The sequence below is a fragment of the Morus notabilis genome, unplaced genomic scaffold (assembly GCF_000414095.1).
Source record: "Morus notabilis unplaced genomic scaffold, ASM41409v2 Scaffold568, whole genome shotgun sequence".
NCBI lineage: Eukaryota > Viridiplantae > Streptophyta > Magnoliopsida > Rosales > Moraceae > Morus > Morus notabilis.
Genome location: NW_010368058.1, coordinates 361,848 through 381,225, shown reverse-complemented (window position 1 = coordinate 381,225; position 19,378 = coordinate 361,848). Strand labels below are relative to the sequence as shown.

The 19,378-nt window shown below is 36.5% G+C and overlaps 2 protein-coding genes across 3 annotated transcripts; one reads left to right on the top strand and one right to left on the bottom strand.

The window, feature by feature from the left end:
* The first annotated feature begins 587 nt into the window (after positions 1-587).
* LOC21400714 lies at positions 588-9,390 on the top strand. Of its 2 annotated transcripts, none has more exons than XM_024176360.1 (4): positions 588-696; positions 831-1,232; positions 6,492-7,639; positions 8,075-9,390. In XM_024176360.1, the coding sequence occupies exons 1-4, from the start codon at positions 694-696 to the stop codon at positions 9,135-9,137; spliced, it is 2,616 nt and encodes an 871-aa protein (XP_024032128.1). In that variant the 5' UTR covers positions 588-693; the 3' UTR covers positions 9,138-9,390. The 2 variants fall into 2 exon arrangements, with proteins under 2 accessions (XP_024032128.1, XP_024032127.1); XM_024176359.1 differs by having other exon boundaries at positions 6,405-7,639.
* A 361-nt stretch (positions 9,391-9,751) lies between these two features.
* Positions 9,752-19,177, bottom strand: LOC21400713. Its single transcript, XM_010114588.2, has 22 exons — positions 19,075-19,177; positions 18,409-18,966; positions 17,591-17,856; positions 17,317-17,406; positions 16,859-16,993; positions 16,595-16,716; positions 16,097-16,249; positions 15,748-15,853; positions 15,275-15,380; positions 15,062-15,172; positions 14,266-14,429; positions 14,044-14,161; positions 13,532-13,756; positions 12,835-13,025; positions 12,027-12,194; positions 11,758-11,863; positions 11,443-11,580; positions 11,076-11,234; positions 10,719-10,925; positions 10,424-10,618; positions 10,247-10,318; positions 9,752-10,091 (listed from the first exon to the last, which is right to left on the bottom strand). The coding sequence occupies exons 1-22, from the start codon at positions 19,120-19,122 to the stop codon at positions 9,933-9,935; spliced, it is 3,597 nt and encodes a 1,198-aa protein (XP_010112890.1). The 5' UTR covers positions 19,123-19,177; the 3' UTR covers positions 9,752-9,932.
* Positions 19,178-19,378: the final 201 nt, after the last annotated feature.

Sequence of the window (19,378 nt, the reverse complement as noted above, 5' to 3'; positions counted from 1 at the left end):
GGTGGGGGGTGGGGGGGGGGGGGGGGGGGGGGGGCAGTCGGAGAAGAGTGGTCCAGTCGGGCAAAGAAAATGAAAATGGAAAACTGAAAACGATGCTTAATCGTTTTCAGTTTTGCTAACTTTTTGGGAATAAGTAAAAAACGTTTTCAGTTTTTATTTTTCAAGAAATGCATGTCAAACGCATTTCTGAGTGCGTTTTTATTTTTTAATTCTTGAAAAACGTGAAAAACGTTTTTGAAAATGATTCCAGGCACGATGATTTGGCCGTTTTTTCATGCAATCCTAGTCCAAGATATCAATCTCTCCTATTAAACCTTTTTTCGCCTCTAGAGTCTAGTGTCCCAACTTTGTCCATGGTGGGTTTAACAGCTGGACAAAATGGTAAATGGAAGAATTGACCCATTTGTTAAGTTTTTTACATTGAGGATGAAAAATATCAATCTTTAAAATTTGAGGACCAGATGTGAAAAACCCTAAAACAAAATGGAACTCCTCCGCGACTGGGCGATGCACTATGATAATAAAATAAATAAAATTAAAATTAAAAAGTCATTTTTCTAATTTTATTTTTTTACTCGTTATTTTAGCCAAATTCTCAGGAAGAGAGAGACTCATTTTCATTGAGCTTCTCTACAGACGAATCTGCTTTCAGCTTCTTCAGAAAAACGTTTGGAAATCTCGGAACTTTCAACAATGGTAATTTCGATTTCCACTCTATACTCAATCATTTCATTTTTCTGCAAAAATCAATGTGTTTTTGTTTTTCTCCATCTTATATTACATGGACGATCGGTGAAAATTGTTTCGTGTTGTTGTTTTTGCCCTTAAAGGAACGAGAAGGCGATCTAGGGTTTGGAGGAGGAAGAGATCGGTTTCGAAGGGACTATCATCATCATCGTGATCAGCACCATTCAAGATTCGAGGAGAAGAGCAGTAATTTCCAGTCTAGGTCTGGGCGATTCGGAGGCAGAACCAGTGGAATTAGCAACAAAACCAGCAATGCGGCGCCATCGAGGCACCTCTGGGTCGGGAATCTGTCCCACAGTCTAATGGAGAGCGATCTGACTTCGCATTTCCTGCGCTTTGGAGAGCTCGAAAGCGTGGCGTTTCAGCCCGGTCGGAGCTATGCGTTTCTCAACTTCGCGAGGGAAGAAGACGCCATCGACGCCATTGAAGCCCTTCAAGGTTTTCCTCTTGCCGGCAACCCGCTTAGGATTGAGTTTGCCAAGGCGGTTAGTCTGATCTTCGCCTGCTGTTATTTATCTCTCGTTTCGATTTCAATGTCTCTCTTTGTTGTACTGATATATTTATATGTTTGCCTATTTATAAAGTCGTCTTCTTTTTGCGTTAATCAAAGGCCACCATTGATTATCAACAGATCAGGAAAAAGAATCAGATGCCACCATAGCTATGTTGTTACTCTTACTAAGCAAGATTTCCATTAAAAAGACGCAACATTTAAAAAATTGGAGAATTTTATGCCAAAGTAGGGGGGGTAAAAAAAGAAAAACTCTATCGATCAGATAAAGTTCTGAACTATCAAATTACGTAAGAATCATATCAGATTAGATTGAAAAGTAAATAACAAATTAATGAACTTGATGAACATCTGATAATTGAAGGTTAATTTTCAATAAAAGAATTTTCCATAAAAGTCAAATTAGTGCAATTCTTCATGAATTGAACATTTTGGGACTATGCAAGCAAGCATTATCAGGATCCTTTATCAAAGTTTGGAACCCATCAATGGAAAAAACGTCAGGACTATCTTTCGAACCCATTAATTTGGTTTGTCTTGGCATGAGCAGTAGCAGTTTCACAATTAATTTTTTGTTTCTTACTTAAAAGAGCAATAGAATCTTGAACATCGCTTCCAAACGAATGATAACATTTTGTTAACTGTAGTGGAAGTTTGCTCCATAATTTCCTACAACCATGATAAGAAGCATGAAAGTGTTTCCTTCTTTCATTATTGTCTGATGAATACACAGCAGAACCACATACTCCATTGTTTGCATTGTCGTTTCCAGCAATGTTATTATAAATCACTTCGACAGGTGAATAATTTGATGGAAAATTTGGGTTAGTTTTCAGGACTATGGATTAATCAAGTCATTTTGGCACATTTGTCATTGAAAGAGCAACGGCAATTGTGGCTGATTTAATTAATGATATTCTTTGTCTTTGAAGTTTCTCATCAATTGATTCATTAAAATTACATGAATGTTCAAAATGTGATTATTGATCGACCAGAGCAGTCTCACAATTGCAACTAACATATACAGATGATGTGTGCTACTTGCATGTGCATATGTCTATAAGAACTATAAAATTCCTCCCCTGAATGACATTTACTTATCTGTGTTTCTTTCATTGGGATTTTGGTGGGGTGTGTGTATGTGTTGGGGGTGTTGGATAAAGTTGGGTCATTAACTTTTTATAAGTAACTTACACTTCAACTTGGCTAGTCTCGTGGATTGGATTAATGAATGGTTATGATATCTCTTATTCCCATTTGCAACCCAAAGCATTATCTTGAAAATATCTGATAAGTTGGTATTCTAAAAGTTGTCATGAAATTATTGCTGAAGAGTCAATAACCAGGGCAATTTATAAGAGCTGCCCGTTCATTCCTTTGGTTGGGATGAAAGTGGGAAAAAGGTCAGTGATGAAGCAAGCAAACGGAAAAAGGGGGGAACGGGCAAAAGTAAGCGTGAAAAATTGTTCAAGATCATGTAGTTAAACTACCTAATTAGGGGGGGAATCTGGAAAATCTTTTTAATAGTTGGAAAGAAAGACTATGGGGTCTAAGTGGGAAAGTTTTATACCATAAGAGAGAAGCATTCATCTTTTGGTAGATAGAATCCACCCGTAGCTTCAATATCTTGAAGTATAACTAAAGAGCACACCAAGGTAACAGAAGGCTCTAATACACTGTTGATCCAACTCAGTTATTGAAAATTCTACTATCAGATAAAACATTCATACAAATGCAGAACATGTGGACCCACATTGCAGAACAAACAACTGAACAAAATCATTTCATGAGCATATATAGAAGCAGGATACTTAACATGATATTTACCAATGCTCTCTGTATTTACATTTGATGCTTAAAATACTTTTCATAAAAGCAGAGACAATAAGGTGCCCATTTAAAAACACAATCAGTAGCTAGGGACCGAAGAATATGGACTTTGAAATTTATTGTGCTAGAAGTTGGTGCATGTTCCTAATATCTTAGGGATACAGCATGTCCTGCAAATGGTCCACTACAGAACCCATTCACTAATCCAAATTCAATTTCAGTTTATTATTTTAATGCTTGTTTCACAACTCAAGTTGAGAACTTGAGTTGTGTAAGAGAAAAACACTGTAGTAAAAATATTGAATTTAAATTTTTATGAGAGAAAACACTGTAGCAATAGAACTTGAGTTGTGACTAGAGTTGTGAAAAGAACAAGGTCTTAATGTTTGTTTTTCTTTTTTGGATATTCATGCAATAGCTTCAAATCAATCCAAACATCCTCTTGGCTGTCCTAGCTGAAAACAAAAGGGAAGGAACTCTTGCAAAAAAATTGGTGTATTCCACATCTTATTTATCCCTTTTGTGCAGTTGCTTAGGCACTAAATTGCAATTATAATGGTTAATCTATGTCTAGTAGCGTACAATTAGCATGATATGCAATACCAATAGCTGTTATGCAGTACCCGGTCCCCAATTAATATCTCTAAATGGCAGGATCAAATGTACTGTTACCAACTATGGACTTTAATATAAGGCACAATATGCAAACTTTTAGCCAGCAGTGGTGACCGAAAAACTTTATGGAAAGTGCATCACATTTGGACACAGCATATTTTGTGGCTGATTGTTGATAGTTGCTTGTCACGTGTTTGATATTTAAGCATTGCCTTTCTCAAAATGAAGAGAAATTAACCATGCAATCTAAATTTCCAAATCACTGGTACATTAAATTGGTGTTTTATGCTTTAGATTGACTCTCCCTGTTAAGTATATTTACTCCATAAGTTCAACCCAAAATGCAATTCCATTGATAACTCATAAGATAGATGACGTAAGATTTTTCCTCAATGGATTATGTAAGTTGAGCATCAAGTGCATAACATGCAGCTATTTTGTTGGAACTACTGAGCACCATATTTTCAATCCCCAAAGAACCATTATGCAGGAAGAAATTGCTTAGCAGAGTTTACAATCTTAATCATGAGACAAAATCTTCCCTGAAGCTTCTGTGTGGCTATCACTAAAATATCATCACTAACTCCTGGTTGTAAGTGTTAGAGAATTGTTCGTCCTAAATGAGTTTACAGATGCTTTCCAGTCATTGGATGTCTATTCTTTGCTTCTCATTCCGTTAATTGGATTGCACATTGTAGTCCTTTGAATTCATGTTGATACAAGATGGGAAACATGAAGCACTTATTCATGTAATGGAACTTAAGCAGCAGAATATTATATTGTTGTTTTTTTAGCCCAAAAAAAAAAAGAATATTTGTTGTTTTGTTTCTTTTTTAGTCACCAGCCATTTTAAGCATGTGTATAGTTAATTGATGGATTACCATTTTTGTCTGCAAGTATAGGTGTATTGCAATAACATTGTGAAAGCGACTAAAACAGCACCTAATCAGAATATGCAGTCAGGTGTTGTTTTATTAGTCCTAATTATTTGTTTTGCAAGTCTGGTATCTTTCGTAAAAAACATTCAGTAACTAGACTCAGTTCTGCATTTGCTTGTGGCTGACTATTGAGCGGGTACAATAAAATATTACTCCTCAGATCAACTTTTAGATATATATTGTCTGAAAACAATGTTAAACACTACAAGCTGTTGCAAATTCTTTCGTCAAGTTCTGCTATTAGATTCTTGCCCAAGGTATGTTGGGTGTACCCTTCAAATATTTGTGCTACCTTAAAATGCATTATTGGCCTGCTTTTTGGGGTTTATCTTTGAAGACACTTTGGTTCTCCCATAATTTTTGAGTATGCCCCTTTGTAGGCGAATGGTGGAAGATTACCTTGGGTTTCCGGAGACTGCTTGTGCAGTCTTTAATTCTTGATGAAGTGACTAGTACATTTCAAGTGATCAGCATTTTAAGAATGTGCCTAATGTTATCTTATTGTACCATAGATGTCCATTTTTCATTATATATGCATTTTTTTTTTTTTTTTTTTTTTTTATGGATCATTATATATGCCTTTGCAGCAAAGAACAATGTAAAGTTTTGGTCCGTATTCCCATGGGAATTAAAAATTCTTGTGTTAAAAGAACGTAGCTTACTTTCAATATTGTCCCTTGTTCTCTTTTATCGATTTCTAAATGGGAGTCTTTCCGACAACGTACATGGCAAACATGATTGATTATCTCCTTTTCAGGAACTGCTGTCATTAGCAGCTTAGATTGCAACTGTGTCAGCTTAGAGAGTTACCTTGTAACATTTGCTATTCTCTTGTGTTTGTTATGTTGTTTGGATGCATATCCAAGTCTGTATGATTAGTGTGGAACTTTTCTTGGTTTACATATTCATCCTTGGAATTGGTGGATGGTTGGGTGCTGGATCCCGATCCTCCTTGAAAAGATAAATGATTGTCACAGCAATAGGTCTTCAAGATTTGCAATTTTTGTTACTAAATGTTGACTGAGAAAAAAAGCTTGACCTCTAGTTACATGGAAGAGTCAATATTAGCATGTTGGAACAGAGGTTGAATGTGCGTGTGTGTGTGTGGTTTCTTATTATTATTATTTCTTTTTTTGGGGAAAAAATAGATTTTCCCTTGAAATGAGAATAGTAGCTAATTTCTAGAGGTGCATATATTCTATTGAGTTTAGAATTATCATGTAGCTAGGTGAATTGTTTTGACATTGCTATATATAGGATTTATCATGGTTCAACACTAGTCTCTTGTGCAGTTGAGAGGAATTAGGCGTCATTGTCAGTATAGAAGAATGGGGATGCTTAAGTAGATGCTTGCCGTATGAAGAAGATACACAGAAAACTATTGATTTTTTTTTTTTTGTTACGCATTATGAAGGCTTGATTTGAAATAGATTTCTTTATCTTGGTTTCTTATATTTTTTGTATGCACATTTGAATTCGTTCCTAAGAGACTAAGATGCTAATGACAAATAGGTTGAAGTTAATGACTTAAACTGGTTACTGCATAGTAGAATAATTTCTTCGTATCTCTTTATTGAGAGTTGATAGTTACATAATACCTAACATCTTTTTGACTGGGGTCTAGAAAAATCATATAAGAAGAAGCTTACTAACAATTTACTTGTTTTTGTTTGAATTTTTGGTAAAGTTCAAATTCAAAACATATCAAGTGCTTGAGATACAGATTCCTTTTGCAGTTAGTTTGATGAGATTTGTAATGACAGGACAAGTCATTGGCACCATCATATGATGATGATCATTCTCAGCGTCGAGAAGAACGCTCAGGATTAAGAGAATCTTCTTTTTCACAGGATTTAAGAGCCCGTCATTCTAGTGCTGACCAATTTTATGCTGAGAATTCTAGTATGACTGATAAGAACGTGGAACCTAGTCCAGTTTTATGGATAGGGTTTCCAGCTTCATTGAATGTGGATGAGATGGTTTTAAGGAGAGCGTTCTCACCATTTGGTGAAATTGAGAAAATTACTGCGTTCCCAGGTCGTAGTTATGCCTTTGTTCGATTCAAGAGTGTAAAATCAGCTCGCAATGCTAAAGATACTCTTCATGGGAAATTATTTGGAAATCCGCGTGTACATATTTGTTTTGCAAAGAACGAAAATGGCTCATTAAATAGCGGAAGGAACTCAATCAATGTCCCTCCATCCCCACATTTTGTGTCACATGCCCGCCAGGGATCTTTTGAAAGCTTTGGGCAGGATAGGAAGTTTGGGAACTTAACCGGAGATCCGAGAACCAGATCTCCTCAACTTTTCTCCAATCTGGATTCTGGTGACTTTGATCGCTATAGTTTAGGTAGGAATGGTACTTTATGGACAGATGGGAGTGATAGTTCTGAACATAGGAGGTTTGTGGAGGTGGGTTCTGAACTAGGACTCTCACAAGATATGTATGAATATCAGAGAAGCCCTACAAGAGGGAAACGTGGCCCTTTACATGATTTCTCTCAGAGATTTTCTCAGACAAGTACATTTTATGATGAACCATGGGACGCCCCAGAAGATGCACATTTTTCTCATGGAGCCAAGAAATTGAAGACGGACTCTTTTCCTCCAGACAAAGAGCTTCCGGAGTATCCTTTCTCTGCCCGTGAAAATGAAAAATATGTTTTTCCAAGGATGCCTTCTGATATTTCCCATGCTGACTTCTCCGAGAGAAAATTTGATGTCATACCTTTTGGCAATAAACATACCTCTGATCGATCAATGAATGTAGCGCCATCTCAGAGAGACAGGAGTAATCACTGGAAAGAATCAAATGAGAATCTCCATCTAGGGTCTGGTTCTCTGATCCTGAATTCCATTGAGAAAAAACGATTGACTCCTGAATCAGGTAATCCTTCTTTGAGCGAGTGGAAGTGGGAAGGGACTATTGCAAAGGGGGGAACTCCCGTCTGTCGAGCTCGTTGCTTTCCTGTTGGAAAAGTCCTTGATCTCATGCTGTAAGTAGTTTAAGTCCCTTTTTGGATATTTCTTATTTACTTTCTAGAATTGAACCCCATAGAGGATTTGACAAGAGCTCCATCTATTTTGGTACCGATTACATTTGTCTCCAAAATGCGAGTTTTAATCTTTTGCTTTACCTTAACGGATCATAAGCACTAAAATTTTCAATATATAATATAGACTGAATTCTTCATCTTTTTCTTTTTTTAATGCATCTCTGACCCTTTTTTTTTTTTTTTTTTTGTTGACTCGCGCATGTATTTATATGTCCTGTGGAAATGATTGAATGCCATTTTTTACAGGGTTTTTTTTTTTCTTTTTTTTAACTCATCACACATGAACAAAATGAATTTGCTTTAGATGTTTATGCAAATTTCAAAACACAATCATATATACTTCTAAAATTCTGTTCTATCAATCCAATGCTGCAGGCCTGAATTTTTAGATTGCACAGCAAGGACTAGTCTAGACATGCTTTCGAAGCATTATTATCAAGCGATGAATGCTTGGGTTGTCTTCTTTGTCCCTGGAACTGATGCTGATATTGCATTCTACAATGAGTTTATGAGATATTTGGAGGAAAAACAACGTGCTGCAGTTGCCAAGTTAGATGAATACACAACATTGTTTCTTGTGCCCCCATCAAACTTCTCGGAGAAAGTACTGAAAGTACCTGGGAGACTGAGCATCTCTGGTGTTGTCTTGAGGTTAGAGAATCCTGGTTCTAATATGGGTTCTTTTCACCAACAGCATGAAAGAGAAGATGCAAATTTGTTGTCCTTTCTGGGGGATACATCATATCCAAAGCCGTCAACGCCCTCAGTAGCTATTGATTCATCATCATATTTTCCTGAAGTGAGAAATATGAATCTTTCACGGAATGTACCTAAACCAGCTACAACAATTTCAAGTTCAGCCCATTTTGTTGGTGCTGATTCCGACAATTTCGAGGACAGCAGGACGGAGTATCCACCCCATGGAAACGCTAGGCTTGTACCAAACTGGTATTCTTCCCACTTGCAGAACTCAGTTTCTGACACTAGAACTCCATCTCAAGTCTCTGCCAGTTCGGTTGATTCTATGGTTCACCAGCAGCCTTTGGTCACAACAAGGACAACACAAGAAATAACTGCAGCTCTGCAACCAGAGCAACTTGTACAATTAGCATCATCTCTTCTTGGGCAGCGAACACAGCCAGGGAGCACCCCACCTGCATCCGCTGAAGATGATTTAAGGTCATGCCTGAATCATGCCTCACAACATAATCAGGCGAGTTTGGTGTTGTCAGCGCCTCAATCTGGTCAAGTTCGACAGTTGCAGCAGCTATTGCAGCAGACATCTAATGTGCCTGCAATGCCTCATCAGATTGGAGCTCAGGGAAGTCAACACCCACAAAGTACTGATGCACATGAAGCAGATTCAGATCCGCAGAAACGTCTACAAGCCACATTACAACTGGCCGCTGCTCTTCTGCAGCAAATCCAAGGAAAATGAAGTTGGCGAGCTTAAAGTTTTTGTGAGAGTCATGACTCTGATGAAGTTTGATGGTTATCATTGGATCGGTAGTAGTAAGAATATACCGTGCCATAGGATCTCAAAATTTAGCAATGTTTACACTATATTATAGCCCTTTCCGAGGCTAGCTTAAAGTGCTCATACTTTTTCTTTAGTTTCCTTTTTACTCGAGTACGAACTAGCTAGTGTTCGTGGCTGCCCTTCAGTAATAAGATCTTAAAGCTTAAGAGTTCATTTGCTGCTTAGTTCCCCAAACTTGCAATGTGATTTGGTCAACTGCTCAGATTGTCTCACATTATTTTCTTCCTCGTATGAGTTTGCTTCTTTTAATTAGTATGTCAGGTCAAATGAACAGAGGTATTTCATTATCTTAACTAGCATGGGTCTCTGGACTAGCTTGAAGGTCAATCCTGCTCAGTTCAATCCTCGTCTACATGTCACTTTGAAAAAGTTGAGAATAAAACCTCGGACCGCTCTAATTATGATGCAATGTCAATCAGGCCCTGAAAGAAACCACTCTTTTCTTCTTGAAACGTTATTTTATTGGTATGAAATAGAGAGTACATACATTTTGATTTTAATCGTTGCATGTCAATACAGAAAGAATGAACAAAATAATATGTAACCAAATAAAATACACAAAAGAATTGACCCCTGCTATACAAATATACGACAATACTGCAAAATGACCTAGACCATTGAAGACCACCGTGAAAAACTAAGCCACGCCCTTAGGGTTGGTTGAGTTGGCAGTTGGAGCGGTGTGCACTGCTGCTATACATAGAAATATTGAGAGCCTTCTATTGCATTTGCTGTGTCTCTAGAAAGGATGGACCGAGCTTCTACAACTGAACGTGGGAGCTCGAGATCTTTCTCTTGTAGGGCGTTGCCTTGCAGTCTCTGCATTTGAGAGGCAAAGGTATCATCCAACATCTGCAAAGAAAACAACACAACAAAAGATCGCGGTTATGTATCAGCTATGAAAATATAGCACTACCCAAAAAGCATAACCTAAGACTGCATTACGTTTCTTGGAATGCACTCCTATCATTGCATCTCATCTTGTCTGATCTTATGAAGTTACTCACCTCAAGTGCATAATAAGATCCGTTGTACCAAACTCGGTTTTCCTTCCTCCCCTCGAGAAATTTTAATACAATCTGGTTCAAATAGAAAAATTTAAATGTCTATAAAATTAAGAAGATGCCAAGTAACTAGGCTTTAACACATCCCTTTTTTTTCTTCGGAAAATATAATTTGCTTACTTGTCCCATCCTGTCCCAAAATCCACGGCAAGTTGCAATAAATATTTGACTTGTCAACACCCCATGCAAGTTGGATATAGAGTCAACAAGCTGTAAACTCAGCATATGCATTCTTTCTCGAACCTCAGCTTCTCCATCTTCTTCCTTTGTTTCCTCCAGAATCCTTTTAAGCCGCGTGCTTCGATTATCTTGCAACTGAAAAAATCATTCCTCAGTTTTCACATAGAACCAATGCACGGGAGAACAACTTGCTTAGATCCGACAGCAATAAGGCTCTATTGAAAATAAAGCTTACATTGCTTATGAGCTTCCCAACTATTGCCTGCAAATAATTTTTGTATCTTGTTCTCAGGAGTACAGTAACAGCATTCATCTGCTCCCCAAATAGAGACTTTTTATCCCCAATAACGGGAAGAACAGATGCCCAATTCTTTAGAATGTCCTCAACTCTACAATGGAGGACATCAAGAATTCTCTTCATGGTGTTCAGAAAGGTTCCCAGCTTTTGGCAAACAAAATACTTGTTAGATACTTGCGCTTGCCTATAGTAACAATTGCAATTCTGATATGTTCATGTATATATGCATGTATTTTTATGACCATCAGTAGCAAAACAACAAATTCGGGTATAACAATCATGTGGATCACTCACTTGACTTGGAACGGAGTAGATTGTCACTGATTGTCTCCTTGTCAGTTTCTGAACCTGCATATTAAGCCTCTTTGGAATGCTATCTTTCAATGGAGTCAAAATATCATTGTACTGCCTCTCTAGTGCTTTTATGATTGCTCTTTCCACATCAGCTACGGCCTAGCCAAAATGTATAAAGGACTCAAAATTTAAGCTCTTTTAAAACAAGTTCATAAATATGATTTGTAGCATGCATATATGTAACATAGATTCATATAAAAAAGGAGAGGGCGGAGAGGCGATGATGCTGTTAACCCTTTTTCTAGCTTAGTAAACTAGCAATGCATCATCGTCTCTTTAGCTGATTGAAGACGTAAACTGAACTTACATTTTCTAGAACCAAGGAATATTGAGGCCACCGGTTGATTACAACTTCGTATTGAACGAGGCATTCTCTCATTTTCTCATACATTTCCTCAGCAAATGGTGAGGTAGAATGATTTGTTGACACTCCAGACCAAGGCACCTACAGTGTTCATTCAAAACAAATTAATTACATTAAAAAATTACCATTGGCGGAGGCCTATGCGCTCACCTAGGATGGAGACACGCACGTGTGTATGAAATATCATGTCAATTAAAGATGATACTGCAAATGACTTTGCTATCACTGACTACTGCTTTCTAGAGAGAGAGGATATACCTTTTCTGCTTTGCATTGATCAAGGAAGCTAAGTTGCATATCCTGTACCCAGACCATTATGTAATTATGGAATTGATTTCTCGAGTCTATGCCACCCTGCACTGGACTGAAGCAAATAAAAGTCTCAGAAAGCATCTACTTTTATACTGTATACTAATTGTTACACAATCCTAGTCACCTATCAAGCAGCATGATTTTATTTACTGGAAGTCATAAAAAACTTAGTGTATATAATATGAGAAATTTTTATTTAAGGTTCTTCTACAAACCTGATATTCCATGATTCAAGGTTCCTCTCAAAATCAGCAGTTGCCACTAAAAGTTCATTTACATGTGGCTGTGGACTGGATGGAGGCCATGCAGAAAGAAAAACTCGAAGTCGGTTGGACAACTCGGTGCTGTAAACAGCAGCTGTGATGTTTGACAGGTCAATTGAACTGGAAAATTTATGATGCGTCAGAAGAAGATGGAATACTCAATCTAAGGATTAAACAGCACGAAAAAACAACTTCATTCAGAAGATATAAACATGTACTTAAAAGTAGTAATATGAATATCCACGGGTTATGCAAATGACAATGACCAACTAAAACTACAGCAGCTGTCTGAGTAAAGAGTGAAGGAAATGAGGAAGGTTAAAGTGCCTCTTTTATTTATTTATTTTTGGTTTCTCCTGGATGAGGGTAGCTAGTGTGTGAGTTTTGCAATTGGAATTTTGAAGTCCTTTTGTTCATTATTTTTGTTAGTTTACCAATCCAATCCAAAAGCTTAAGCTATTAAAAGGCAGACCAACAATAGTTTTATATTCTAACACTCCCCCTCACGTGTGGGTTGGACAATGGGCAATCGTGTGAGTAAATTAATTGAAATACCCAACATGTGAATATTTAATATAAAGAGTGTAATTACAGGGTCGTGAACTCAAGACCTCCTACTCTTATTTTACCAATGCATCCCAAAAGCTTAAGTTATTAGGAGGTGAGCCAACAATAGTTTTATATTCTAACAATTTTGAATTCCTGCCTATGTTATTCATCTAGATTCTAGATGCTCTTTAGTTGCAAAATTTGGTAGTACCTGGGAAGTATGTGCTGGTTATGTATCTTAATGTCGGCCTGAATTTCTTTGCTAATAGTCGTACAGAGATTCTTCATCTTTAGATATGCTGTTGAGATGGTAATTGAATCCATGATAAAACCTTCAGAATTGCTCGACACAAACTCATCAGTCTCCACCATGTGTGTTCGGCACCTCTTTTTTGCTGCTGCCTGAAAGAAATAACATTTTCTTTTAGTCTATTTTTCCTCACTTGAGGCAAAAAGTAATTCAAACACATGATTTAATTACTATAATGAGAAATTACGATCACTTCAACCATTTCCTTTACCTCCCTGTACTCATTATCCTGATTATTGCTTTACTAAAATAGTTGAGAAATGTGGTGTAAGATAGTACGTGAAAAATCAGCAGTAATAGAGTAGAAGGTCAAATACATATGTATATATACATAAAAGACTTCCATGATTCTGTATTTTTTCCTTCATTTTAGTTTTAAATTAATATGAAATTTTATACCACCACTCATGCACTTCTTCTTTAGAAGGAAAGTGGTTTTGTAGAAGCGAAGTACAAACACAATATACAATGGCCCATACATTCTACCATCCAAAAAGATGAAAAGGGGGTTAAGGACAAAATTTATCTCAAGTAAAGTTTGCATTTGTAGTCTATTTTGGAATATAGAATATTCATTAAAAAAAAAAAATTTGAGTACCTGCAAATAGCTTCGCAGCATACTCTGTGCATCAGGACTCAGTATATCATGCAGAAGTCCGTAGACTTGTACGGCGGGAGCTAAGGCTGGTGCTGCAGATTCTTCAATTGGCCCAAAAAAGTCTCTTATTCCTGTGGGAGAGTCTTCATCCAATGATTTGTAGTTCTCAAAAACATTTGCTAGTAGTGACTCAATTTGGGTTTCACAATCTAAAAGTATGCTTTTCTGCAAGAAAACGAGGTAGATGATAGAGAAAAAAAACAAAAAATAAAAAAGAAAAGTTGATGTAATCTTTCCTAAGAAGAAAAAATAAATTCAATATTGATGGAAAGCGAAGTCTGTCATTTTCTGCCTAAAAAAAAAAAAAAGTCTTCGTGTGATCAATCCCCAGGTAAGATTTGTGTATTGATCAGGTAAATCCACATCAAGATATACAGTGAAAGAAATTTTGCATCATGAGCTGTGTTTAATGATCAATGAATTTATGAAACGTTGGTCTTAGAAAGACTTACCTCCTGCCTTGTCAAAGATTTTTCACTTCGAGCCTCTATTATCGGTACAAGTAATTCATGCACAAGATCTAAGCAGTCTTTTGTTGGAGTCGCTACATGCATGACATGTGAGAGGTATCTAAAAAAAAGGGGGGGGAGAACGGACATGAATGCGTTGCAAAGGAAACAATGAACGGAAGCTCATATAATCAATTACTACAACAGTTTTACTCATTTAAGTACCTCAACTTTGTATATGAAACGGAAACTCCATAATAGTATGAAAATTCAGTCAACAACCACTTCCAAGTTCCATGTAACCACAAGTTCCGAGAATGGAAATTATGTGCCCGCATAGCAGCCTCCAGCAATAAATCATAGGCAAGAGTTTCTGCAACTGGTCCACTCTGTTATACATGAAACATAAAGATGCGAATCTAGAATTTTATGTGAAAAACCCCGAATTTGTACCCATACAGTGGCTTTTATTTCAAACCTTGAGAACTAATATGCTGATAAAAATACAACATGAACTTTTTCTTGGAAAAAAATAATAGAACATTAACTTCTAGGAGGTTAATTGATAACCCATAATAGGCTCATTCAATCGTAAGGATGTATAAACATGCTGGTACAACTACAGTTATTGCTCAACCTTGGTATCTAAAAAAATATCTTTACCAAATTCATATCCATGTTTTCTTTAATAAGAAACAAAGAACAAAGTTACAAAGATATCCAAATTGATATCCATATATCGTAACTACTAATAAGGTAGTAAGACTATTCGATATATATCTGAACAAAATGATGCTCCAGTCCATCACTTTCAATTAGTTTTAGATCAATTATAGTTCAAATTTGAACAAGGTTAAAAAGTTACAAAGTTTCATCGTTTCTCAATTATTTTTTAGTCAAGTAAGCTGTTCTAAAGAAGCAACATTGTTATAATATATATATATATATATAAAGCATATTAGCTGGGGTTAGAAAATCTTGCTTAGCTGAATGTAATGGAAGAAGGATTCCTAATTCTTACCTTTACGTGATTTGTCTCCTCAGTTGTAATAGTACTACCAATGTAGAGCTGTATCTTCCCAATACATTCTTGATCATCATGGTAAATGGGCCACCAGCGAACTCTATCACTCTGAATTAGAAAATTAATAAACTCAACTTGTGTCCACAAAAGCCACGTCCTCACTGGTGGATTTTTATTTTTCTTTAAAGCATGGTAGAAGTTGTAACTTACAGGATTATCATTCAAGGATGCAATTGGTATTGTAGTTCGACCCAGGACTGATCTTTTTGTGTCTTGGACTTCCACCAAAAGAGCATCTCCTTGACTCTCAGGAAAACTGAAATCGGTAAATGTATGAGATTTCCCTCAAATTTAACATAAATTATATCTCCTAAAGGTTCAAGTAAATTTTCTTATACGTTCTATTTTTTGGCTACAGAATATATCAACTAGTCAGATACAGTTCAAACAATTTTCATTATTATGGGAACATAAGAAACATGCTTTGGTTAATCCAAGAAACTTGTTGATAAAGAAAAGAAAATATATGTGATTTTCATAGATATGGGATTCTTGACTTGAAATCAGTAACCTGTCAGTTCCTATAGAAATTTTCTTCCCGTACCGTTCTTATGAACATGAAAGAGAGAAAGGCTTTCGAAAGGAGATCATTGCCTCAGGTGCAAAAAAAAATAGAAACTTACAACACATGGTGATCCCCACTTCCAGGGCGCAAGCAAACTGCAGAAGTTGGTTCCATTTGATTATTTTCTGTGGCGCTGCTGAGTTGGAATAAACATAATTGAGGCTCTGCAAGCATGAGACCATTAAACATCCTATTATACACTGAGACATATGGCGAGAAAGCTTAACTTGACATTTATGCGGATAAGAAAGAACCAACAATTAAAGCATATTTTTTTTCAGAAAATATAGTTCTCTAGTTCTTTCGGTCTGAAAAATACAAACATTTTAATGTTTTAAGTGACAACAACGGGAACAAACGCTTGCAGAATTAAAGGCACTTTAATTTGGAGGATTTAGAGCACAAACCTTGCGATGTAACCATAGAGGCTGTTTTCAAACTATTCATGCCAGTTTTTACCATGCTTCTAACATACTCTGCTCCTGCATGCATGTAGATAGCACCCCACTGCGAATATGTGCTCTTAAGTTTCCTTCTTGTTATTACACGAAGTTTTCTCACTAGCATAAACCAACAATAACATCACTTTGGATTAGAAAGATTTGAATTTCATCTAAATTTTCATTTTATTTATACATTCACAACTTAACCTTCATCATATTAAAAAAAAAAAAGATAATAATAATAATATAGGACAAAATTTTCTAATGTCTAGCAAATTTAATGAAAATGGCAAACTGATGCTATGGCCACCTTTCCAAAGACTTGCAAGATGTAAGTAACAAACTTTAGAAAAAGAAAAGGAAACTGAATTTAAATTCCACCGCCATAAATATATTAGAGTAAAAAGTAATCTCAGCCTATGCACGAAATATGTAAATGTAGCCATAACCTTGAGACCTTACCTTCTACTCGTATCTTTCCAACAACTTGCTTTGTTTTTAGAAGACATTTTTGTTCTGCACTCATGCTAGGCCTATCTTCTTTTGGCTGTACACCTCGGGGTTGCAACAGATAATTGTGGAGTCTATATACCAAAAAGAAAACACCCATTTAGAAGTTGATTAAAAACTATAAAACTTAATTAATTTAAACTCTAGAAGAATTTAAACGAAAAAATCTCAAGCAAAATATGGAAAATCTCAAGCATCAAGCAAAACATGACTAACCCAAATGCATTTCGTAGAACCAAGCATTCACCGTGAAGAAATTCAGGTGCCTCAGCGCAGCCTCTCTCCCATGCTTGGAGGCATAACCGTATACAAGCATCATATGCAATCAATGTTTGCCAGGCATATTGACCACTGAAATAATTAAAATAACATGCCAGTTGCAAGAAATGAGAAAGAGCATTTGAGTCATTTCCAAAACTCAAAAAGTCATTACTTGGTCACACAGGATATATCAAAACATAATGAAACTATACAATCAAAAGGAAATATGTGTGTGTGTGTGTGTGTGTGTGTACAAATATAATAATTGCATGGAAAGAGAACTTCTTTCCTTGTGGTTTCAATAATGGTTCAAGTTTTGTTGGAAACCTATGAAAAATCAACGAGCAGAAACTAGCAGCAAACTACAAACAGTTACACTGATGTTGAACAAAACTTGGACTTTTAGGTCATACCTAGTACTATAATATGATGAATGCTCTAATTGGTTCGCCTGCAAATGTGGCATCTGCATTTCTCTTTCTCCAGTTGTGGTTTTATTTAATCTACAGAAATACAATCCCAAACAGAATATAGAAACTCAGTAACAAAGAACAAGTAAAAAATAACCTAAAATTCAAAAAGCAAATAAATGGAAAGTTCACATGACCACACTAGAAGAAGAAGAAGAAGAAAACAAAAAAAAAAAAGAACAACAACAACAACAACAATTCCATTTCCAATAAATACCTTGCACCAAATTCAGCGGTTCCCGCCGAATGTGATTTCCAATTTGATAAACCTTCTTTCACAGCATCAAAACCCACTGATTCCCTTGAAGGGCATGTTCCATTATCAGATTGATCATTCTCAGTGAAAACTTCAGGAGCTCCCTGATGTTGATCTTCAGTCTCATTGCTTCTTCCATCACTTGGCACATCGAGAATGGGCGGCGCACTTGGAGTCCCTAAGTCTGCTGAATCTCTTAGCACACTTCTTTCATTACCAATTGCACCCTGCAATCATCACCAAACATAATCGCAATAGTAGCTTCATTACTCATAATTAAGCTCAACCTGAATTATGTAAAGAAATTCAAAGTCACAACTAAAAGCAACATGTAAAAATTACACTACATGACGTTAAAGTGTGGAATTGAAATACAGCAATCTTTTTCTTGGAATATCTTACATGGCGTGTAAAGTTACCTAGTAATTATCACAACGATTTTCAGGCTTTTAATGTTACAAACTTACATAATAATCACTACAATGATTATTTTATATGACTAACTCAATGTTTTTCTCATCCATTTCAATAAGAAATTTTGTCAAGATTACTCCAACATTTCCCAAATCACACTCCAAAATTACCTAGTAATTATCACAACGATTTTCAGGCTTTTAATGTTACAAACTTACATAATAATCACTACATTGATTATTTTATATGACTAACTCAATGTTTTTCTCATCCATTTCAATAAGAAATTTTGTCAAGATTACTCCAACATTTCCCAAATCACACTCCAAAATGGAAGTTTAACACAATCTAACAACAACTCTTACACGTAAATTCCGCAAGTGAATCCTCTTCTGAAGCTGATCTCCACCACCACAAGGGGTTGAACTTTTATGAACAGTACTAGCACTTTTCCTGAACCCCAATTCGCCATCCGTGAATCTCCTCGAATTATCAGGCACTTCAATCCTCAAACCCTCATTCAAAAACCCCCGATTCATCGACACCGATGACACGTTGCTTCTCTTCAAATTCGCGCCAGCTTTGCATCCAAACGGTTCATCACCATCATCGTAACACCGCCCAATCGGCTTCGAATCGTTGGACCCCAAAGCTTCTTCGTACGAATAAGTGCTGTCGGAAACAGAAGCAGTGCTCTCATAGTCTTCTTCTAATTCCTCATCATCGTCATCGTCTTTGAGGGACCGAGTCGCCAAGCTATGGGGCACAGCGAGCAAGCCAGAGTAGAATTTCAGCGGAGGCAGAGCATTGGAAGTTGTGAAGCTTCCGTTTGCGTTGAAGAGAAGAGGCGATTTCGGAGCTGTTCTCTCCGCGAGTGGCGATCTCACTCGCGGCTGCTGATTCTCAGCTTCTACTTCTGAACCCTAGAACAATTATTGCAGTAAAATACACCAATAAATAATATATACATATATATGTGTATATGATAATACAGGATTTTGTTTAGCAAAAGCTGAGACATGGAGAAGTACCTGTTTGATCCACTTTAAGGCGCTCTCGTCGAGACCTTCGGTGAACATTTTTTATGTTTTATTGCAGAAATGACTTTTCTTTCTCTAGAGAGAGAGAGAGAGAGAGAGAGAGAGAGCTTTGGATTTTCTGAAAATGAAGAAGAAGAAGAAGAAGAAGAAGAAGAAGAAGTGGAAGAGAGCGTAGGTGGGTCTGGGTTTTTTCCTTTGATTGTAAAGGCTAGTTTGACTCTTTTTTTTTTTTTTTTTTTTGGGTTCAAACCAAAAAGGGTACCTTTTTTATTACGGTATATTCTAAATAAGAAAA

What these genes read in the sequence shown, in the direction of transcription:
- LOC21400714 (XM_024176359.1), top strand. An exon ending in GGATTGAGTTTGCCAAGGCG is followed by an intron (nt 1,233 to 6,404) that starts GTTAGTCTGATC and finishes TTGTAATGACAG; the next exon opens with GACAAGTCATTGGCACCATC. An exon ending in AAAGTCCTTGATCTCATGCT is followed by an intron (nt 7,640 to 8,074) that starts GTAAGTAGTTTA and finishes CCAATGCTGCAG; the next exon opens with GCCTGAATTTTTAGATTGCA.
- LOC21400713 (XM_010114588.2), bottom strand. Translation starts at nt 19,122, where the DNA reads ATGTTCACCGAAGGTCTCGACGAGAGCGCCTTAAAGTGGATCAAACAG. An exon ending in ACCGCTGAATTTGGTGCAAG is followed by an intron (nt 17,407 to 17,590) that starts GTATTTATTGGA and finishes GTATTTCTGTAG; the next exon opens with ATTAAATAAAACCACAACTG. An exon ending in CATCCTTGAATGATAATCCT is followed by an intron (nt 15,173 to 15,274) that starts GTAAGTTACAAC and finishes TTTCTAATTCAG; the next exon opens with AGTGATAGAGTTCGCTGGTG.